Below are 20,155 nucleotides of genomic sequence, written 5' to 3' on the forward strand. Positions count from 1 at the left end.
AAATTGAGGGCAGAAATGACCCTGGAAGTAGCTTTCAACATTTACCTGTGGGATGAATCCCTTTGGCTCAGTTTTCCTGTCTGCTTTGAGTGAATCCCCACATCCAGACCAATCCCATTTTGACGAGGTCTCAGGCACACGCTCCCCTGTAATAAACAGATTAAACCCCAGACATCAGGATTCAAGAGCCCCACAAGCTCTTGTGCCCCAGAACACTTCCAGCACCCCAAAGCCACGGGGATCCAGAGGGATTAGGTGGTTTTTGGGACCAGCTTTCCCTGCAGGGCCCCAGCTCTGTCGCTCATCATTCCTGTCAGGCCAGTTCAGAGCGTCTCTGCCCTGATGGGGTGGATTAAGGGCTGCCTGAGCAGTTATTGTCTCCTGCTTTGTTGTTTGGAGATGGGGCTGCAGAGGGGAATGAATTACATCAGGTAAATACATCCAACTGTCACCCCCAGCACTCACTGGGAACCTCCTGGGAATCAGCAAAATGGCAAGAGAGGAAAGTGCCACAGAGGGAATTTCTGCTCTCCTCCTCATGGATGGATCAACACAGCTGTAATTTTTCTTCCCAGTAATTAATTTCAGTGTATGGTTAATTGTAATAAGCATCAGTTTCTAATGAACACACGGGATCCTGTGTCCCAATTAAAGTAACTGTAGGGTGCCCTGAGCAGCGGCTCTGTCCCTCCAGCTCCTCCCTCCAGATCCCAGCCCAAAGCTCCTCATGGCCAGGGAGAAACCCAGGAATTCCAGCATCATCCCAGAGCCCAGGGTCTCTGAGGATGATTTTATACAGAACTTGGAGGAAAAGTCTCTTTCCTTCCATCCCAGCTGGTTTATTTGGAGGGAAGTTTGTTCAAAATGCAGGGATGATTCAAACAGGATCCAAAGGTTTCCAGGATCCACAGAGGAGAAATGTCCTGGGGAATCCTGCTGAAAATGACCCAGCAGGAACCACAGAACCACAAACTCATGGAACCACAGAATCACAAACTCATGGAATGATTAAGGTGGAAAAATATCTCCAAGGTCATCGAGTCAGCTTGTGAGCAATGCCCACCTTGTCCCCAGCCCAGAGCTCTGAGTGCCACCTCCAGCCCTTCCTGGGACACCTCCAGGGATGGGCACTCCAAACCTCCCTGGGCAGCCCCTGCCAAGGCCTGAGCACCTTTTCCACGGGGAAATTCCTGCTGCTGTCCACCCCGAGCCTGCCCTGGGCCATTCCCTCTGCTCCTGTCCCTGTTCCTGACCCCACCTGGCTGCACCCTCCTGTCAGGGAGCTGTGGAGATGTCAGGAGACAATGGCACAGCTCAGAGCTTCATCCAGACTCCCAGAGGGGTGTTTGTCACTTCCCCTGCACAGCTTCATCAGCTAGAACCAAAACAAGGGATTGCTCCATGTGCCATCAACCTTCTGCTCCTCACACCACGCACGCTGTAATCAAACAGAGAGAAACAAGCAGCAATTACAGCATAAATATCTTAGTCACTGGCCTGATCAAAACAAAACCCAGGAATTCTAGCACCAAACACTCCAAGGAGAAGCAAGAAAGCTACAGGAACAGGTTGATGACACATCCCATCGTAGCTGAGCTCTTTGGACAGGGATTTCTGAGCTGCTCCAGCTCCAGGCAGGGGTCCTGTGCTGCAACAGCAATTAAGTTCCCATTAAGACACATTTCCTCATTATCAGAGGTAATGGTTGCTATTATTACAGCAAAATACACAAAGGCAAGTCAGTAAATGTATCAATTAATGATTTTCTTCCGTGTTGCTTCAAAGAAAACATTCTGGGAGTGGCATCAAGGGGCCAATCCAGTTAAAAAGATTAATAATTTTCGGGGCAGAATTAAGGATGTGATGTTGAAGCACATCCCCTACACAGCAGAAATGCTGACTGTGTGAGGCTGTGAGGAGCACTCCTGCAGATGAGAGCATTTCCCTGGGCTCAGCCAGGCTGTGAGGGGCGTTCTCCCTCCCCAGGATCCACAGTGCACCTCGGGAAGGCAAAGATCCCAAGTGAGATGTGTTACCTCCCCTGAACCCCCTGCTAGCACTGCACAGCAGAGATGGGCACTCACACACACCCACATCTGGCTCCAAGCAACAAATTTCAAGCTGTTTCCAGGCCAAGAAAATTGTTGAGTTTAGTGAAATTGTGGTGGTCAATGAGACAAACAGAGACAGAGTGGTGATGTTTGTGCCTGCCAGCACAAGCTCCTGGGGTTTTCCTGAGGCTGATGGACTCCCAGGCTGAGAGCTGCACTTTTTGTTGGCTCACAGCTGAGGTTTGGGCAGCGTGGCCTGAGCTGGGCAGTTGCTGACTGCTTGGAGCTGTGGGCAGCTCTTCCCTTACTCATTTCCGTGCTCTGACACTGCTGATTTACCTGCTCTCCCAATGTTATCACCTCCCAATGTTGTTTTAATGAAATTTTTGGGTTCTGCACTATGACCCAACCGTTTGGTTTAGAACAACAGGTGAATCTCAGGATCTGTGCTGTTGTAACCTCCCTCCTCCCCTGCGAGTCTCCTCCCCTTTGTTTACTGCAATCCCTCGGATTTTGGGGTGGTTCAAGCAGGGCTGTACCACCTTTGTTCCTCCTGGGATTCATAAAGAGCCATTTGCATCCAGTGGGAGACTTCCCTGACCCAGGACTCACTCAAGAGCGGTGGGATCAAGATTAAACTCATTTACATACATGTAAATTTTTGCCATTTGCTGTGCAAAAAATATCCTGTCTCTGAGATACAGGAAAACAGGGTTCTGACTCAGAATTGATGCTATCGTTGCTGTCAAGATTAGAGTCTGAATTGTGCAATCCAACTTAACTCCCAGTATCACTTGCTATGCAAAAGACAAGTGTTTCATACAGAGGTGTGGCCTTTCCAGTGATTGCAGCAAATCCACACCACAGCTGGCACTTCCATCCAGTACAGTTGGAAAGCACAGCCAATTTTTCAGCTTTGATCCTAAAAGAACTTGATTGTTCCTCGTGAGGTGCAGGGAAAACCATGGGGGAATTAAGAGGATGAAGAGATTTTTAACACCTGTCATGAAACTGTCCTTAGAGAAAAAAAAAAAAATAACCAACCAAAAAACAAACAGAAAAGCTGAAAACACTTAGAAAAAAAAAAAGAAGAAGAAAAAAAACCTTTTTTCCCACAGGAAACTTCCATCAATATTGTATTTTCCCTAAGGACATTTCTGTATCTGTCACTAGAAATTACTGCTGTCAGCGGGAATGCATCAGCCCAAAGCAGAGGGCTGGGCTTTGGTGGGCTGAAAAGGGATGTAAACCACAGCTGCTTTTAACCACCAACTCACCTTAGCTATAGTGAACACGTTGTTTATGCAATAAATCCAATTTTGTCTGGAGGAAAAATGATGTTGGAAGGGCAAAGGGAGCTGTTGTTTTCACAAGCAAATGCCTGATGCCTAATCAAGGCTGAGAGAGGCATTTCACTCACATAGGGCTGAGAAGGTGCCAAAACACAGGTAGGAGAAAGGTATTTCACAGGGAAACAGCTGCAGGTGGATGCCAAAACATCCAGAAACAGCAGAACTCTCCCAGCAGAGCCCCTCAACTCGTGCCCTACAATTTGAGTGGCAAAAGAAACAAGCTTAAAACAGATTTCCTCCATAAAGTGAAATGACACCCTAGAAAATTACACTGCAATAAAAAGCTAATGAAAAGGTCCACTGGGAACAGTTTTGCCCTACAGATAACTTGTCCCTCCTGATCTTAATGAATTCACTGGCAATTCTGACAAGCTTTTATTACAGTGGTACTCAATCCCTGGAACCTGGGTGCAATTGCTGTTCAAAGAGATGGTTTTTGTCCCAGGGAACATGATGTAATCCTGCAAAAGGCAGGGATGGAGGGTGCTGATTATTCATTGTCTGCACAGGGAATAAAAAAGGTTTATAGGGAGCTAACGTATGGGTAAGTGTCAGTGTCATTAGCAGTAATTATAGTAAGTGGCTCTATGATCCTCCTCTGGTATATTTGAGGCAGGCTTCATTTCATAAATACAGGTTTGGCTGCTAAAAATCCTCTTTCACAACAGACAGCCCATGGCTGCTGCACTCTGCTCTCCTCTGGGCTCTCACTAGAGGGGTGCCACATTTCTGTTCTCTCCTCAGATGTGCCCACGGAGGGTTTCACACTGAGAGATTTAATGCCAGGAATGGGGATTTCAAATCATCCAAGGGAAGGGGCAGTGGAAGGCCCCGACCTCCTGGGTTTGGGCAGGTCCAGCTCTCCTTCAGACAGCAGGAAAGGTTTCCTGTGCTCAGTGCCTGCTGCTGGGTAAGGGCAGGGTGAGATGGGATGGAGAGGGCATGGAGTGGGACAGGGAATGGGATCTGCTGTGATGGCAGAGCATGGCTGCTGGGGCATGGCCTGGGGGGCTCAGCACCCCCCCTGCCCAAACAGGGACAGAGGATCAGAGGATCCCTCTGGAGAGCTCCAGACACCCCCGGGGGCTCAGCACCACCCCTGCCCAAACAGGGACAGAGGATCAGAGGATCCCTCTGGAGAGCTCCAGACACCCCTGGGGGGATCAGCCCCATCCCTGCCCAAACAGCGACAGAGGATCCCTCTGGAGAGGTCCAGACACTCCCGGGGGGCTCAGCACCACCCCTGCCCAAACAGGGACAGAGAATCCCTCTGGAGAGCTCCAGACACCCCTGGGGGGCTCAGCCCCATCCCCTGCCCCAAAAAGGGACAGAGGATCCCTCTGGAGAGGTCCAGACACTCCCGGGGGGCTCAGCACCACCCCTGCCCAAACAGGGACAGAGGATCCCTCTGGATTCCCCAGGGGGCTCAGCCCCATCCCTGCCCAAACAGGGACAGAGGATCCCTCTGGATCCCCCAGGGGGCTCAGCCCCATCCCCTGCCCCAAAAAGGGACAGAGAATCCTTCTGGAGAGTTCCAGACACCCCCGGGGGGCTCAGCCCCATTCCCTGCCCCAAACAGGGACAGAGGTTCCCTCTGGAGAGCTCTGGAAACCCCCGGGGGGCTCAGCATCACCCCTGCCCAAACAGGGACAGAGGATCCCTCTGGATCCCCCAGGGGGCTCAGCACCATCCCCTGCCCCAAAAAGGGACAGAGAATCCTTCTGGAGAGTTCCAGACACCCCCGGGGGGCTCAGCATCACCCCTGCCCCAAACAGGGACAGAGGGGACAGAGGGGACAGAGGGGACAGACGTTCCCTCTCTGTGCCCGGAGAGTTCCAGACACCCCCGGGGGGCTCAGCCCCATTCCCCGCCCCAAAAAGGGACAGAGAATCCTTCTGGAGAGTTCCAGACACCCCCGGGGGGCTCAGCCCCATTCCCCGCCCCAAAAAGGGACAGAGAATCCTTCTGGAGAGTTCCAGACACCCCCGGGGGGCTCAGCATCGCCCCTGCCCCAAACAGGGACAGAGGATCCCTCTGGAGAGCTCCAGACACCCCTGGGGGGCTCAGCATCACCCCTGCCCCAAACAGGGACAGAGGTCAGTGATGGATTACCCCAGGGGGCTCAGCCCCATCCCCTGCCCCAAAAGGGACAGAGGTTCCCTCTCTGTGCCCAGAGAGCTCCGCACACCCCCGGGCACCCCCGGGCACCCCGCAGGTGCCAGGGCAGGAGCGCCCCGTGCCCACCCCGCGGTGCCCAGGGCGGGGCTGTTTGTCCTGCAGGGCTCCAGGAACCCACAAAGAGCGCGGCCCCAGCGCCCCTGAGTGCCCTAATGAGGTTAATTAGAGCAGCTAATGGGCTGCTCGCTGCTGGTTGTGCTTTTGTAATCCCTCGCCTTGTTTTGCAGAGGCTGCGGGAAACAGGTGAAAAACCCACGTGGCTTAGCCAAGGAAAAAAAATACTTTTATTCAATTCAAGGCACTGACCCTGTAGAAATGAGGGCTGGTGATGTAAAACTATAAATATATAATTAGCACTCAAACAGCCCCGTTCATCTCCAGAAGAAATCTCTAACACACAGGGTGGGAAACAATTTTTAAAAATTGATTTTCTATTTTTGCTCAGAAAGAGGGGCGAAATTTTAAAGGAAATTTGTCTTTAGTATTTATTTCTTTTAAACAACAGCTATAAAAATTTATTTTACCATAAAGCTTTTTTACATACTTTATATAATGGGGGAAATACTGCTCCAACAGGGTGGTGGCTTGCCCAAAACCAGAAAGAGGAAGGAAAACCCAATGGTTAGAACCATGAGGAACACAGAACTCCCTTTGCCATGTCCAAGATTTGTAGTGACAAAAATCCAGCGTTTAATGGCACTTCAGTAATGCTGCCTTGGGGGGCAATGCCTCGTGTAAGGCATTCCCAAAGCAGCCCTGGCTGTTCCCATGCTTTCCACACAATTCTGCTTTGGGCTGGGCTGGAAACCGAGCCTGAAAGGCTCTTTCAGAGTTTTCCCAGCAGAACCACTTGGCAGAGGACAAAGCTGCTCTCCTGAGGCTGAAATAACTCCCCTGTCCCTGGCCAGCCCCCTGGGTGCTCTCAGTCACTCTGCTGAGGTGTATCCCGGTGTGAACAAACACCAGCAGGTTCCAACTGCCACATTTCTGCACTCAGCAGAGCTCAGGGCACAGATCCAATGTTGTCTTTGTGTCTACAAACCCACCGCAAAAAAAAAAAAAAAAAAATTAAAACACCGAGACCTGATTTTTTTCCCCTTAGTTCCTTTCAAGAAGGGTTAGAACTGAAAAGCCGAGGCCCCTTTAAAAACTCTGCCTGGATTATTTTTGCAGGACAGGTGACACTTTAGATTTCATTTCATTTTCTCAAGACGTGACATTTTTGTTGGCTGCTGTAAGGGGAAGGTGTCTCCTGCCTTTCTAAAGATCTTCTCATGCATGAGCACAGCCCCTGCCCTAACAGAGAGGCTGCGAGGGGGAGAAAAAGCTTCTAAGCAAGGTCCACCAGGAGGAAAAAGCAATTTCTGGGGCGAGGGCAGAGGGTTTGGCCCACTTGCTGCAGGATTCTGTGGGATTTGTGTCAAAAGCAGCTGTGTCCTGCTCCTGTGCTCAGGTTTGAGTGGCAATGTCCAGGACAAGGCTGCCTGGGGCTTGGGCTCCTTCCCTTCTCCTCATTTTCCACCTTTCCCCACACCTGGGAGGTGCCAGGGACCGTCCTGGGTACCAGAGGCTGCTGTGGCTTGGGGACAGGACACATCTGGTGGCAGCAGGGCTGATGTTCCACTGAGTCAGCTGGGACAGAGCTGTTCCTGAAGGACATTGACAGGAAATCCCTGCCTGCCCCGTGGCAGATGGAAGAATGACCTGAGGCCCCTGTGAGCTGCTGCTCCTCTCTCCCCACTCAGAAGCCACAGAAGTGTCCCTCTGCTCTCCCAGGAAGGCAGAGTGGCTGTTTTGGGGTATTTCACAAAGGTCACACCAGCACCTCCTCCACTCCCAGCTGCCTCACTCCTCTCCCAAGCTGCTGAAGGATGTGAAAGAGTCTGGAGGTCCAGAGGAGTCAGTTCAGATGGGTCCTGAAACTCCCTGAGCTTGGTGGAATTCAGGGGAATAATCTGAGTTCATTAATATAATTTAATCTAGGTCAGTAAAATGGCAGCGAACTCAGGGCAAAATCATAACCAAGTCATTTAATCTGAAATCACTTTCCATTAAATTCCAGTAAATCCAAAGAATTCCACTGGATTTTTGATTCAAATTGAGCCTCCAATTCTAATGGAACCCAAAGGGATTTGAGTGGCTCATTTTGAATTCACACTTCTGAGACGCTGCCAGAGGAAGGCTGGCAAACACAAAACACAAAATGTCCTCAAAGAAGGGGACAGAAAAGTGCAAAATCCCAGAACGGGTCAGGCAGGAAATGACCACTGATAAGCAGCTATCAGGACGAGCTGGATCCATGAGGAAGCAGTGGCAGCAGGGGAAAAGGATCATATTGGCACCCCACTGGGCTGAGTTTGATGCACCCAAGCCTGGCCATAAAGATTTTGTGTTCCCACAGGTGTCTCACCTCCAGGTTAACCCCAGACACCTCCTGCACGACAAATCTGTGTAAGAAATGTGTATTTTAATGCAAACACATTCCTAGGAGCACCAAGGCACCCGGGAGGACATTTCTTCCTTGCTGGGTGCCTGTGCCCAGGCCCCATTGGCACTCCAGAGCCTGGGAAGATTCATCCTTTTGGGTGGAGGCTTTAGGGTGATTCTCAGAGATCAAGGCCTCCCATTTCAAATCTCTGACATTTCACACTGCCAGTTCAGCTGTGAGCTTGTAAAGTTACTGAAGAAGGTGAAAATCAGCACCAAAAGAAGCAGAAATAGGAGCAATTTCCCTCTCAGCCTTGACAATGCCCCTGCTCTCAGTTAACTGAACTCTTGAGCAACTTTTTGTCTCTGACCATTCCCAAATTGGTTTCTTACAACATCAAAACTGATTTTCTCTGGACTTATCTGATAGAGTTAAAAGAAAACACCCTGGCAATGCCACTGCATCACAAGGGAGGCTTTGATCATCTGGGGCTGCCAACACACCTTGAAGTGTGTTAAACACATCTGACTTGGCTGATTGCATCTGCCTCTTCCCATTAAGGAGCCACCCTCGGGGAAGGGGCACCAAGGGCATGAATGACCTGGGCTTGGGTTCCTGGGCACTCCTGGAGCTTTATCCTAGGAGGAACTTTAGGGCTTTGTGCTTAGCAGGTCACCCAGCTCAGGTGAAAGTGCATTTCTGCATTTTGGAAAGAACAGACCTTTGAACAGAGGAACCTGCCAGCAGTAAAAATCCTCTGTGGTGCTTGTGTAAACTCCAGGGATGGGGTTCAATCCCTGGGTAGCAGGTCCATATGGGGATCCAGAATCCCACTGCAGTGTTGGGGATCCATCCCTCCCATCCCCTGCAAAGACTCCCCCAGCTAAAACCAGCTCTAACCCAGCCAGAGCACAGGTTTTAGACTCAGCTTTGAAAGATTCAGATTAGGGGAGCAGATACGAGTGGGAGACACACTGCTGATGAAATGCTGACACTTCAACTCAATCCCTGTGTCTCAGAAACCACATTTTTGGTTAAAAAAGAAGAGTAACTCATTTGCATCAGCATTTTATTCCCTGATAAGGGTTCAAGACTTCTCCCAGTTATCCTCTGCAGCACAAAACACCAAGGCCACCCCATCCCCTGCCCTCTGGGAATGGGATTCTGCCTTTGTAGGTTATCAGGGGTGGGGGAGCAGGCTGGGGTGCCGTGCAGAGGATTCTCATTAATTTTGGAAGGAGTTATAAAAAGTGAGCTTGAAAGTCTGTCCTAAAGAGGAGGATTCAGCTGATTGAGAACTCATCTGCTTCTATCTCTTGGCTAATCGTGAATTCCCTTCTGCTGTGTCACTTCAAAGGCCCAGCACAGCTGGGAGGGTTTTCATCAAAGCTCCTGCATGTCTGGGGGAGGTTTTCCCCCCCATGAATATACATCACTGGAGGCTCCTTTTCCCAGCTTTTCCCATGCCTCTCTCTGATTGATCCTCATTTCATTCAGATGAGCTCTTCCTCTCTGGATGGCTAAAGGGCAAGAGACAGCTCTCTCCAGAGCTTTCCCACTCGCCTGGATGCCTCTCCGAAAGACTTTCCTCTCATCAGAGTGGGGGAGGGAGGGAGCTGTTCAGACAAGAGATTGAGCCTTTAAATTAAATTCTTGTCATCTGAGGGCTGGGCCTGATAGCAGCGGGGGTGGGAGAGTATTCTCCCAGTATCAGGATTCTGGCCAGACCCTGCTGTGGTGTAAATGTGCCATGGACTGATCTCAGCAGTCCTGTCATCAAAACTCAGAGCTCTCGGCGGTGCCAGGCAGCAGCTTGGCAGTGCCAGCAGCCTCATGCCCTGTGTGGCTGCCCTGGGTTCTACCTGGGCTCCCCAGGCTCAGAACACTCCTGGAATTGCTCAATTCCCCTCTTTTTTTCAGTGAGGAAGGAGGGCCGGGCAGCTGGGAGGAATTTCAAGCACTCAGCCACCCTCAGCCAGGCTGGGATTTCACAAGAGCCCAGACCCTGGGTGCACCCAGCACGTGTGGAGTGCCTGGAGATCTGGGCCCCTCCGGAGCTGGGATGGGAGCTCAGCCCTCCTGGAAACCCTGGGCCCGGTGCCACTTGGTTACAGCACGTCTGTCTGCTGGCTGGGGGCCAGGCAGGGCAGCTCAGCTCAGCTCAGCTCAGCTCAGCTCAGCTCTGCCCTGTAGCTGCCTTTCCCCAGGGCAGAGTGACCCCAGCCCTGCCAGGTCAGGCCACTGCTCCTTCCTCCACCCTGGCAAGGCTGGTCCACAGCCATGGAATGTGATGATCCTTTTTAAACATATTGTGGATCTCCTGTGCAGTGATGATGCCTTATGACACTCAGAGAAGTGAGATGATGGGAGATGGCTGGACATTATCCATGGCTGGCTGTCCAGTGAGATCTTTCCCCATTCCATGGAGCCCTCAGCAGTCAGGGACAGAACTGCAGAGCCACCAGCCAGTGCCACACCTGTGTCCTTATGGCTTCAGCTCAGAGTCCCATAAACCCCATCCTGGACCTTTAGCAGGAGGGTCAAACCAGGTCCCCAAGGATGTCACCCTCATGGGGACCCTTCCAGCACCATAACTTCTGGCACCTGTAATCCTGTCCTGTTCCCTCCACAGCAGAATCCTCTGGAGAGGCTTCAAGGCTGGTCAGTTGTGGTGGTGCTTTATGGGATCAGGACCTTTTTCCCCCAGCCAGTGATGGGATTTTTCCTCTGCAGTCCCAGAATGATTAATTGGATTGTGAATGGTTTATCACTTCTTTCACTGGGGTGTGTGGCTGGATTCACTTTGACACAAGCCCCTTTCTGAATTGCAAGTTGGCAACAATAAAAGGGAGAAGTCTTTAATTAGTTATCTGGCTAATTAACTTTCAGAGTACTGCATAGCTTTGGCATCCAAATACTGCAATGCAAAACATTGCAAACATTCAAAGACTTCCCACCCCACCAGGAAGCTGCTGCCACTGGTGGTTGCGGGGGAAAAGCATCTCCCAGGCTTGGCCTGGAAATCCTCCCTGGGCTCCCTGCACATCCTCCTCTGCAGGGAACTCACCTGCTCCTGCTGCTGTTCAAGTTAAAGACAGAACATTCATGGCATGCCCGTGTTCTGGAATTCTTAAGGATGGAAAAGCTCTTTAAGATTGTCATTGACCTAGCAGTGCCACCATGTCCCCCATGACACCGTGTCCCCAAGTGCCACATTGACCTGAACATTTCCAGGGATGGTGACTCCACCTCTTCCCTGGGCAGCCTGATCCAGTGTTTACACCCCTTTCAGTGAAGTTTTCTTTAATATCTGATCTAAAACTCCCCTGTGCAACTGGAAGCTGTTTCCTCTTGTCCTGTCCCTGGGAGAAGACACTGAAACACCTCACTGCACCCTCCTGTCAGGGACTTGTGGAGAGTGAGAAGCTCCCACCTGAGCCTCCTTTGCTCCAGGCTGAGCCCTCCCAGCTCCCTCAGCCTCTCCTGGTGCTCCAGCCCCTCCCCAGCTCTGTTCCCTTCTCTGGACACCCCATGCCACACTCCTCCTTCCCAGTGCGTGCACTCACTTTGCTAAAATCCCTGCAAGACCAGGTTTATCTCCTGCTTGTGGGGGCTGTGCAGAGATCCCTGCTCCTCCTGCCACACAGAGCAGGGTGTCACAGTCAGAGCCACCATTCCAGCTCCCACTGTCCTGAGCCAGGAGAGAAACCCCTCACAGCAGGGTGACATCAGATCCCCCGGCCAGGAGATGCTCCCGGAGCTCAGAGTGCCGTGGGATGACCCCCAGGAGCACAGCTTGGCTCAGGGAGCACAGGAGGCTGGTATTAAGCCTCTCTCTGTCGGGACATGCAGGGTCCCCAGCAGTTTTCCCACGCTGCTGGGGGGAGTGGGGGTTTCGGGAGGCTCGGTGCCCCGGGGCCGTTCCGTGGGGCTGGATCTGCTCCTTGTGGCCAAGCACGTGCTGTGCTCCCCTGGCTGTGCTCGGAGTTTCGCCGGGGCTGCGTGTCCAGGCAGCTCCCTGCCTGCTCCCAGCCCCGCTGGAAAGGCACGGGGAAGGGAAGGGACAGGTTTCAGGGGAAGAGAGAGAAGCAGCCTAAAACAGGTGATCAGCTGGGGCTGCCTCATCCACACATCCCAGGGAAAAGTCTGTCTGTGAGCAAGGCATGTTTGTGAAACCTTTGTCTCCTTTGTTGTAGTTTGGACTTTAAGTGAGACCTATTTAACTTACCTGTTTAGTGGAAGAAAAGGATTCTGCTCATTGGGGGAACTCAGCTCAACCTGTGCCAGTCCCTGTGGGATCTGGGAATCAGCTGAACTTCCAGAGATGCTGCCTTTGCTCAAGAGTTTGACTTTAATGTTGCACAGACACCTCCAGGATTCCAGACTCCGTGTTTGCACACCGCAGATTGTACCCAAAAAGCTGCAGGTCCTGGACAAGGTAAACTGGAGCCAGCTCAGAGCTGCAGCACCAGGAACTGCTGCTGCCAGCATCCCATAAATGTTGCCCAAATACTGTCCCATAAATCCTGACCTACAGGGTCCAGGGGTCCTTACAGCATTCCCTGTATTCTCCTCACCTTTAGGAACTGTTAAATGTACAGACTCTTTAATCATGGTCAGCTCCAGCTCCTGTGCCCAGGCAAAGCCCTGAGTTCCTGTAAAAACCCTTCCCCGGAAGAAAAAATAAAGGAGATTAAATGATTCACAGCATTTGTATGGGGAACAAAATTTATGGGTTTGTTTTTGCTTTTGCTTTTCATTTTAAGTCTTTTCAGACTCAATTTAAAAAACAAACCAAGCCCATTCTCTTCCCTTCCTCCTGGTGACAGGTTGCCCAGATGCCTGTCTGGGTCAAGGGGGCACTGCTATATTTTGTTTTACCATCTGACATCACCCAGCTCTGCAGATTTTTTAACCTTTTAATTCTCAGTAGCATTTCATCCTTTGCTAATCCCATCATTTCCCCCATGTTTTCTTTGTGAACATTCCTGAATAATTCCCCTCAAATCCAACCATCAGCAGCCTGTGTGTCAGGGCTGGTCCTGAGCAGGAAGAGGAAAAGAATTCCCCTGCTGAGCCACATTCAGAGTCAGAACTAAGCCTCCAACGACGATTTCCCAGGGGTAGAGAAGAAGGTTGAGGCTCCCTGCAGCCAGGATGGGGCTGCTGGAGGTGGCAGTGTCAGACTGTCCCTGGGATCTGTCTCCTCCTGCCAGGGTGGGGCTGTTTCCAGTTCCTGGATGGCTCCGATGTCTCGGCTCCACAACTCGTCCCACAGAGCCCCAGGAGCCAGGGGAAGGAAGGGAGAGCTGGGCACAAGAACTGCCAGAGGTGTCCTCTTGGTGCAAGAAACTCGGGACAGGGGAGAAAACCAGGGACTTTGTGTTGTTTGAAAACTTTCTGCTCTTCCCCTAAGCATCCTTGAAAATCAGTATGTTCTCCCCCAGCATTACAAGAGAAACTTTGGAGCTGAGTGAGGTCTCACTTTCACTCTCAGAACATGTATTTTTTTGGGGCTAAGGGATATTTTCTCATCCTCATTCACCTGCTGCATTTATGAATCAGAGGTTTGGTTTCCCATGGTGCTATCTGTACCAGGAATGCCCTGTTACAAGTTTTAATCTGGTTTTTTTCTCCCTGGGCTCAGTCTGTGTCCCCAGCTCCCAGCCTGCAGCACACACAGCTCTGCCAGAACAGCTCCAGAACAGTGAAGGGAAGGAGCTGGGGTGACAGCACTTGGTGCTGCCTGTTGCTTCCAAAGGTTTCACAAACCCCAACCACGGCCCCAGCTGTGCCTTGCTCACACTGGATTTCCTGCAGTGCCCTTCCTCAGGGAGGGCAGATACCTGTGACTCTGACTCAGGGAGGGTTGCAGGGTTTGCCCTCCTGTGCTGAATCATCTGCTGCACGCAGGGAGGGAGCAGGTGGAAAATGGGGGGAATCCCCTGGGTGTCCCAGAGCGAGGGGTGGGCGAGACATTGTGCCATGGAATGACAGCCAAAGTCATCCCAAAGCATTTCACAGCATCACAGAGTGACTCAGGGTGGAAAGGACCACAGTGGGGCCAAGCAGGGTCATGCTAAAGCACATTGCACAGGATTGTGTCCAGCTGGTTTGTGGATAAGAATACTTGAATATTTGTGCTCCACAGGAGTACAGCAGTGGGAGAACACGGGCACAGCTGAATGATTTGCCCTGGGATGAAGGCTGTTAGCAATCCTCTGCAGCAGCACCATCCCTGCCTGCATCCTAAAGGCACCACAAGGCTCCACAGCAGGGTCCCAGAGCACTGATGGGTACAACCGTGTGTCCTCCTGTCACACACAGGTCACAGTCCTGCTCCTGCCAGCACCTGATCCGGCCCCTTCCTGACCCCCCCCAGCCAGAGGCAGAGGCTGGAGGGGCAGGGGAGCAGAACCGTGGGTGCGCTGTGCCCCCTGTGCCATGCCAGGATGCTCCGGGAACCACTCAAGGCTCAGCAGGAATTTTTGCGCTTCCCGAAGTTTTCAGCCGGCGTGGCTTGGAGAAAAGCGCGTTTTGTTTGACAGGCAGCGACACCTCGTGGCATCGGCCACCCCAGCGCGGGTGGGGACAGCGGCACATGTCCCCTCCCGGGACAGCCCCTCCGGTGGCCGCAGATCGGGGCGGTTCTGCCACAGACACCGGGAGAGCCCCGAGTCCAGCGCGGGTTTCCACAGGAAAGGATGATGGCGATGGCGACGTGATGATGATGATGATGACGATGCTGTGATGATGATGATGATGATGAGATTCTCGATTACTAAAAATCCCAGTCACCTTGAGGAGGAGCTGCCCGAGGGCTCTGAGCCAGAGCCGAGCGAGTGGAACTGCTCCCGATCCTGCCGAAGCACAAGAGCTGTGGCTTGGTTGTGGCTCTGCAATTCGGGTGCTGAAGGGGGAGAGACCCTCCAGATCCTTCACTTTGCTGTTTTCCTTAGAAAGGATTACAATTCTTCTTTTTACAAGAAAGAGAAAGTCAATAAAAATTAAATGAAATTAAGCAGAGGTAGCAAAACAGCCAGGGAAACAGAAACCCGTGTTAAGAGGAAATGGAGATTTTTGGAGGAAATGGTGACTTTGTACCCAGAAGCTGACACTCCCAGGTTCCAAGGTTTGTCAAGGGCTGTCTGCTGGGCTAGGAGAGTTTTCCACCTGGGGAAGACCCTTTGTCCAAGCTGCTGTAACTCTCCTGTGAGGTGAATTCACTGATCCGTTCCTGCTGCTGATGCCTCAGGCCTGGGGTGCCTGTGATGGGAAGGCAGGAGAGCTGAAGTGCCAAACAATCCCTGCCCCAGGGATTTCCCCCTTCTCCTGCAGTGCCACAGCCATTCCAAGCACACACCTGGGCACCCTGCACTTGGCAGCGTGGCAGAGATCCAGGTCCTTTCATGTGCCCACACTGGGAGGGGGCAGATCTCTGTCCTATCTCTGCACTTTACCCCCCAGCTGTAAAGTGCAGTAATTCCCTAACTCCCAAAAAACATTGTGCTAACATAAACTAAGAGAAACTCTTTGATCTGCTGTAAACACCAGGCTACCAGAGTCCCCATCCCACTGTTTTTATTGTTGCTAGGTTATTAATAGCTCTCTCCTGCACTGAAACCTTATTTAAGTGCTATTAATATTTCACAGCCACGCAGGTAAGTACCAAAGGTCAGAGTTTTACTGAGGTGTCTCACAAGATGATGCAGCTCTTCCTTGCCCTGTGCCAGGGCTCAGCTGTGCTGCACTGGAGGGCGCAGTGCTGCAACCTTTACCTTCCCTGTCCCCCAAAACCCTCTCACCCTGCTCCTCTCCCAGGCACACGTGCAGGGCTGTACCAGGAAGCGATGCAGGGCGCATGTGTGCGGCTCCTGAGCTCCTCAATCCTCTGGAATTCACACAGGAAACACGATGAGAATGGATCAAGGAAAAGAGTTTATGACAAGTGGGAAGTTCTGCTTTGTCCTGTGTGGCTGGAGAGTGGGAGCCCTGATGGCTCTGTGCCTCCTGCAGCAGGCTCGAGGTACGTGCACACCTGAGTGTTACTTTTCTTTTCACTATATGGCTTTGTTGGTAGGAGGAGAGAGAAATTTGAATCAGTTTAAATGGGAATGATTCACATAAAGTGGAATATTTCATGGTAAAGAAGTGACAGTTTAAAATCTGTGGAAGGTGTCTTGTTGAGGGCTAGTGATGGACGTGGTGATCTACTGGAAAAAAGAGGGGCAGGAAAATATACAGGACAAACCTGCAGCTCTGAATTCCTGATAGGATCTGCCCTTGGAGGACTGGGATTGAATGAGAAGGGTGGGACAGCCTTGTCTGGGACAGTCAGGGACAGACAGTGACTGCCCTGTCCAGGGAGTCAGGCAGAGTTTGTGGGCTGTAAATCAGTGAAATGCAGTGAGAGTACGGGGAAAGCCAATTGAAATTATGAAACAGATTGTTCATACAAATGTGAGTCCTAATTCTAAATGCTGTTGAGATGAAGATGCTTTATGAGAGACAAGGAAAACATTGCATTACACCTGCTTCCAGAGCCAATTTCCAGCCTTCAATGAAAGGCTCAGCCTCAGATATTGACACCAGCTTAGTGAGCGCCAAGTGGTACTTCCTGTCCCCAAAGATACTTTTGAATCATTCACATAATTTTCCCTTTTGACCAGGTCATGTTCAGCTTCTCCCTCCTCAAAATGTGACCCTGCTGTCCAAGGATTTTGCCATGATTTTGACCTGGGCTCCAGGGGAAGGCTCTCCCCCAGATGTGACCTACACTGTGAGGTATGAAAGGTAAGAGCTCCCAAACCATGTCTGATCACAGGGATGCCACAGGGACAACTACTGGGCATCTCTCCTGATTAATGACTGTCCTAATCATCAGTGACCTTCCACCAAAACGAAACATGATCCATCTGGGAAGTGTTCCAAACTCTGAGCACCACTTGCTCCCCACCCTCCCAAACCCTTCCCTCTGTTGCTCTATAAATCACAGCAGAACGTGTTTAATGTTTTGGTGTGGCTGTTCCTTCCAGCCAGAATCGCCTGGACAAATGGATGAAGGTTCCTCACTGCAGAAACATCCCCAGATCCTTTTGCAACCTGACTTGTGCCCTCTCCAACCTCTATGTTAAAGTCCGGGCTCGGGTGAAGGCGGTTTGGGGACGGTCCCAGTCGCCGTGGGTGAAATCCCAGTTCAAGGATTATTACTCAGATGGTGAGTGCCTGCCAGGTGACAGCCTGGATGGAAGGACATTCCCACAAACACACAGATCACACCCCACAGGTATCCAGGAGCTCTATGGATGGCAGAGACTTGAGTGAGTAGGAACAGTAATGAGCTGGGATCATTTGAGGATGAATTTTGTCAGAATTTGTTCATCAGTGTCCCAGCTGAGCAAAGCGGCTCCAATCTCTCTGGGGTGTTTTAGATAAAGAGGTGTCCTTTGCCTCCCTCTTATCACAAGATAACAGCTGGAAGTGAGGACCAGCCATGGAAAGTGTCACTGCTGGAAGGTAAGAGGCAAGCCAGCCCCATCCTCACAGCTGCTCCCTCCTTGCAGTGGAACTGGCTCCCCCCGTGCTGACCCTGAACGTCAGGGACAATTCCATCCATGTCACTGCCTCCTTCCCTCTGCCCACCTGTGTGGAGAACCTCACCTGGAAGTATGACTTGAACCTCTGGGAAGCAGGATCTGAAGACAAGGTCAGTACAAGTGGCTCTTTTTAGATGAAATGGAGGAACTGAAAGAGCTTCAGCGTTGTGGGCAGAGAGAGAGGGACTGGATCCAGGGCCTGGAGGAAATGAACCAGCCAAAGCAGAGCTAAACCAAAGCCAGAGACAAAAAGTAGAAGTGTGTGTGTGCATCCTTATTTTTTTGGCAGTTCCCTGTTTTTATCAGGAAGGGGAGGCTACACTACAGTCACTCTGAGGATCTGAGGTTTAAAACAACCAATCCAGGTGCCACTGGCAGCATTCCCTGGCAGAGCAGAGCCCAGCACAGCTGGAATTCCCACCCTGGATCCTGGGGGAGATGTCAGACATGGGGTGACACAAGGGATCCATGGGCTAAGGTGATACAGAAACACCACCCCAGTAATGAAAGAATCACCTCTCCAACCCTCTGCTTTGTCTCTCAACAGAAGAAATATGAGGGTTATTTCAGGAAGGACACAGTGACCATCAACACCACTGCCCTCAGAGGCAATTACTGCTTCAGTGCCAGGGCTCTCTATGAAAGCATCACCTTGAAGCACAGTGAATTCTCCCAGCCTGTGTGTGTGCTGTTAAACCACAAAGGTATGGCCCTTCTCAGGAAAGGATGTGGGTGACATCCAGTGGAATGAGGGCAAGGCAAAGAGTTCCACTAAAATCAGGTTTTCACCACAAAAAGAAAAGCTTCCTGTTAAAGGGACAGCTTGGATTTTCTGGTGAGTGGTTCCTGCTTTCTGTAGAAATAGTTTCATTTAAAAAGCCTAAAATATTTTCTGAAAATTCTGAGTATTTTGTGTCAGTGCAGAGCCCATAATTCCTATAAAAATACACTCACAAGAGATTATTTCTGTCTTTTTCATCAGCACAGTGGAAGTTCCCACTTCTGGTTGTGATCCCTCTGTTTGTCCTCCCCATCTTTGTGGCCAGTCCCTTCATCTGCTGCCTGGTGAAACACGAGGCCAAGCAAAGGAAGATGCCTCAGGTTTTGGTATGGCCCAAATTCTGGGGTCCCCTCCTGACCCAGAGTCTTGCTGGTTTTCAGAGGGTAACTGGGGAGGAGTGGGGGGTTCTGCACTTCTCAGTTTGACATTTATAATTCTCATTTTTGACAGAACCTTTCTGACATCCAGATTTTTCTTTTGAAAGCATCACAGGCTCACTGTTTCATTCCTTCTCCCTGGTAGGATTTCTCTCAATTTAAAGCTGCTGGACCGAGGTTCCACTTGGAGCTCGGTGAAAAGGAATTCTGCAGTGATGATCTGAACTGCTCAGAGAAGCCAGTGCCCCAAAGGAGAACAAACAGGGCTTTAGGAGCACACCACCTGCCATGGATGGCTTCTTTCCCATCATCATCATTGTCATCATCATGGTCAGAGGATGAGGAGGAGGAAGACAGCAGCAATTTGATCCCATATGGAATGCCTCGGTATCCAAAGAGACATCTCAGCTCTCAGCCCTGCCCAGCAGCTCCGGGGGAAAGCAGCTTGGATTCAGGATCTGGAGCTCTCCCCGTGGCCAGTGCATCTGTGCTCGACCTCAGAGCCCTGGGTTTCACTTTCTTTGCAGAGAGGAAGGGTGAGGTGGACACCTCGGGATCCCAGGCAAACGAGGAGCCATCCCTTTATCTCTGCTCCTCTTTGGAAAGAATATCCCTCACTGATGTGAGATTCCCAGGGACCAGAGAGCAGGGGCAGGATGATGGAAACAGGGATGAGAGCCTGGGAATGACCCCTCTTCCCTCCATGCTGGGGGGGATTGGTGCTGAGCCCCATGAGCACAGGAAGGCTCCTCATTCCTCCAGGGATTACCAGATATCCATCCTGGATCTGCAGCTCCAGATGGCCTCGAGATCCCAGGCCAGAGAGGATCCCAGCAGGCAGCTGCCCATCCCCTTGTGGACACTGCAGGTGGCAGAGGACGAAGGCATTGCCAGTGACTGTGGCAGTGACAGCTTTACAGAAGGGACCCCACCCGAGTCCACAGTGCTGAGTGATCCTTTTGGGACTTCAAAAACAGAGGAAAAATGTGATCCCAAGTTGCAATTCCCAGGCTACGGGCACTCACATTACTTGGGAAGGATCTAAAGTGCCCAGCAGGTCTGGGGAGTGCCTGGAAATCCTGGAGAGCTCCAGATATCCAAGCAAGGATCCTTGAACAAGGACAAAAACCTGATGTCTGGCCTATCAAGGCAATGGCTTTAGGGACACAAAAGTGCATTTTATTGCTAAGTCACCTCTGTACTGTCACTGTCCCCCTGATAAGGTGCCCAGGCTCTGGCACAGCCTGAGCCAGCCAGGGGTGAGGGAGGCAGGGACATCTCTGAGGGACCACCCAGCAAACAGGCATGGGGCTCACCTGAACTTCAGAACAAGGGCCTGAAAATGCAGTGGTGCGCCTGCACGTGGATTTGGAGCAGATTTTGAAGTGCTTG

At 51.3% G+C, this 20,155-nt stretch overlaps 1 protein-coding gene across 1 annotated transcript; it reads left to right on the forward strand.

Annotated features, from left to right (window-relative positions):
* The first annotated feature begins 15,923 nt into the window (after positions 1 to 15,923).
* IFNLR1 (interferon lambda receptor 1) lies at positions 15,924 to 19,808 on the forward strand. The gene is made up of 7 exons (XM_041417306.1): positions 15,924 to 16,035; positions 16,679 to 16,802; positions 17,045 to 17,226; positions 17,573 to 17,715; positions 18,153 to 18,309; positions 18,588 to 18,712; positions 18,909 to 19,808. The coding sequence occupies exons 1-7, from the start codon at positions 15,924 to 15,926 to the stop codon at positions 19,806 to 19,808; spliced, it is 1,743 nt and encodes a 580-aa protein (XP_041273240.1).
* Positions 19,809 to 20,155: the final 347 nt, after the last annotated feature.

The sequence above is a fragment of the Onychostruthus taczanowskii genome, unplaced genomic scaffold (genome assembly GCF_017590055.1).
Source record: "Onychostruthus taczanowskii isolate IOZ18803 unplaced genomic scaffold, ASM1759005v1 scaffold56, whole genome shotgun sequence".
Classification (NCBI taxonomy): Eukaryota; Metazoa; Chordata; class Aves; order Passeriformes; family Passeridae; genus Onychostruthus; species Onychostruthus taczanowskii.

What these genes read in the sequence shown, in the direction of transcription:
- IFNLR1 (XM_041417306.1), top strand. Translation starts at nt 15,924, where the DNA reads ATGAGAATGGATCAAGGAAAAGAGTTTATGACAAGTGGGAAGTTCTGC. An exon ending in TACACTGTGAGGTATGAAAG is followed by an intron (nt 16,803 to 17,044) that starts GTAAGAGCTCCC and finishes TGTTCCTTCCAG; the next exon opens with CCAGAATCGCCTGGACAAAT. An exon ending in GGAAGATGCCTCAGGTTTTG is followed by an intron (nt 18,713 to 18,908) that starts GTATGGCCCAAA and finishes TCTCCCTGGTAG; the next exon opens with GATTTCTCTCAATTTAAAGC.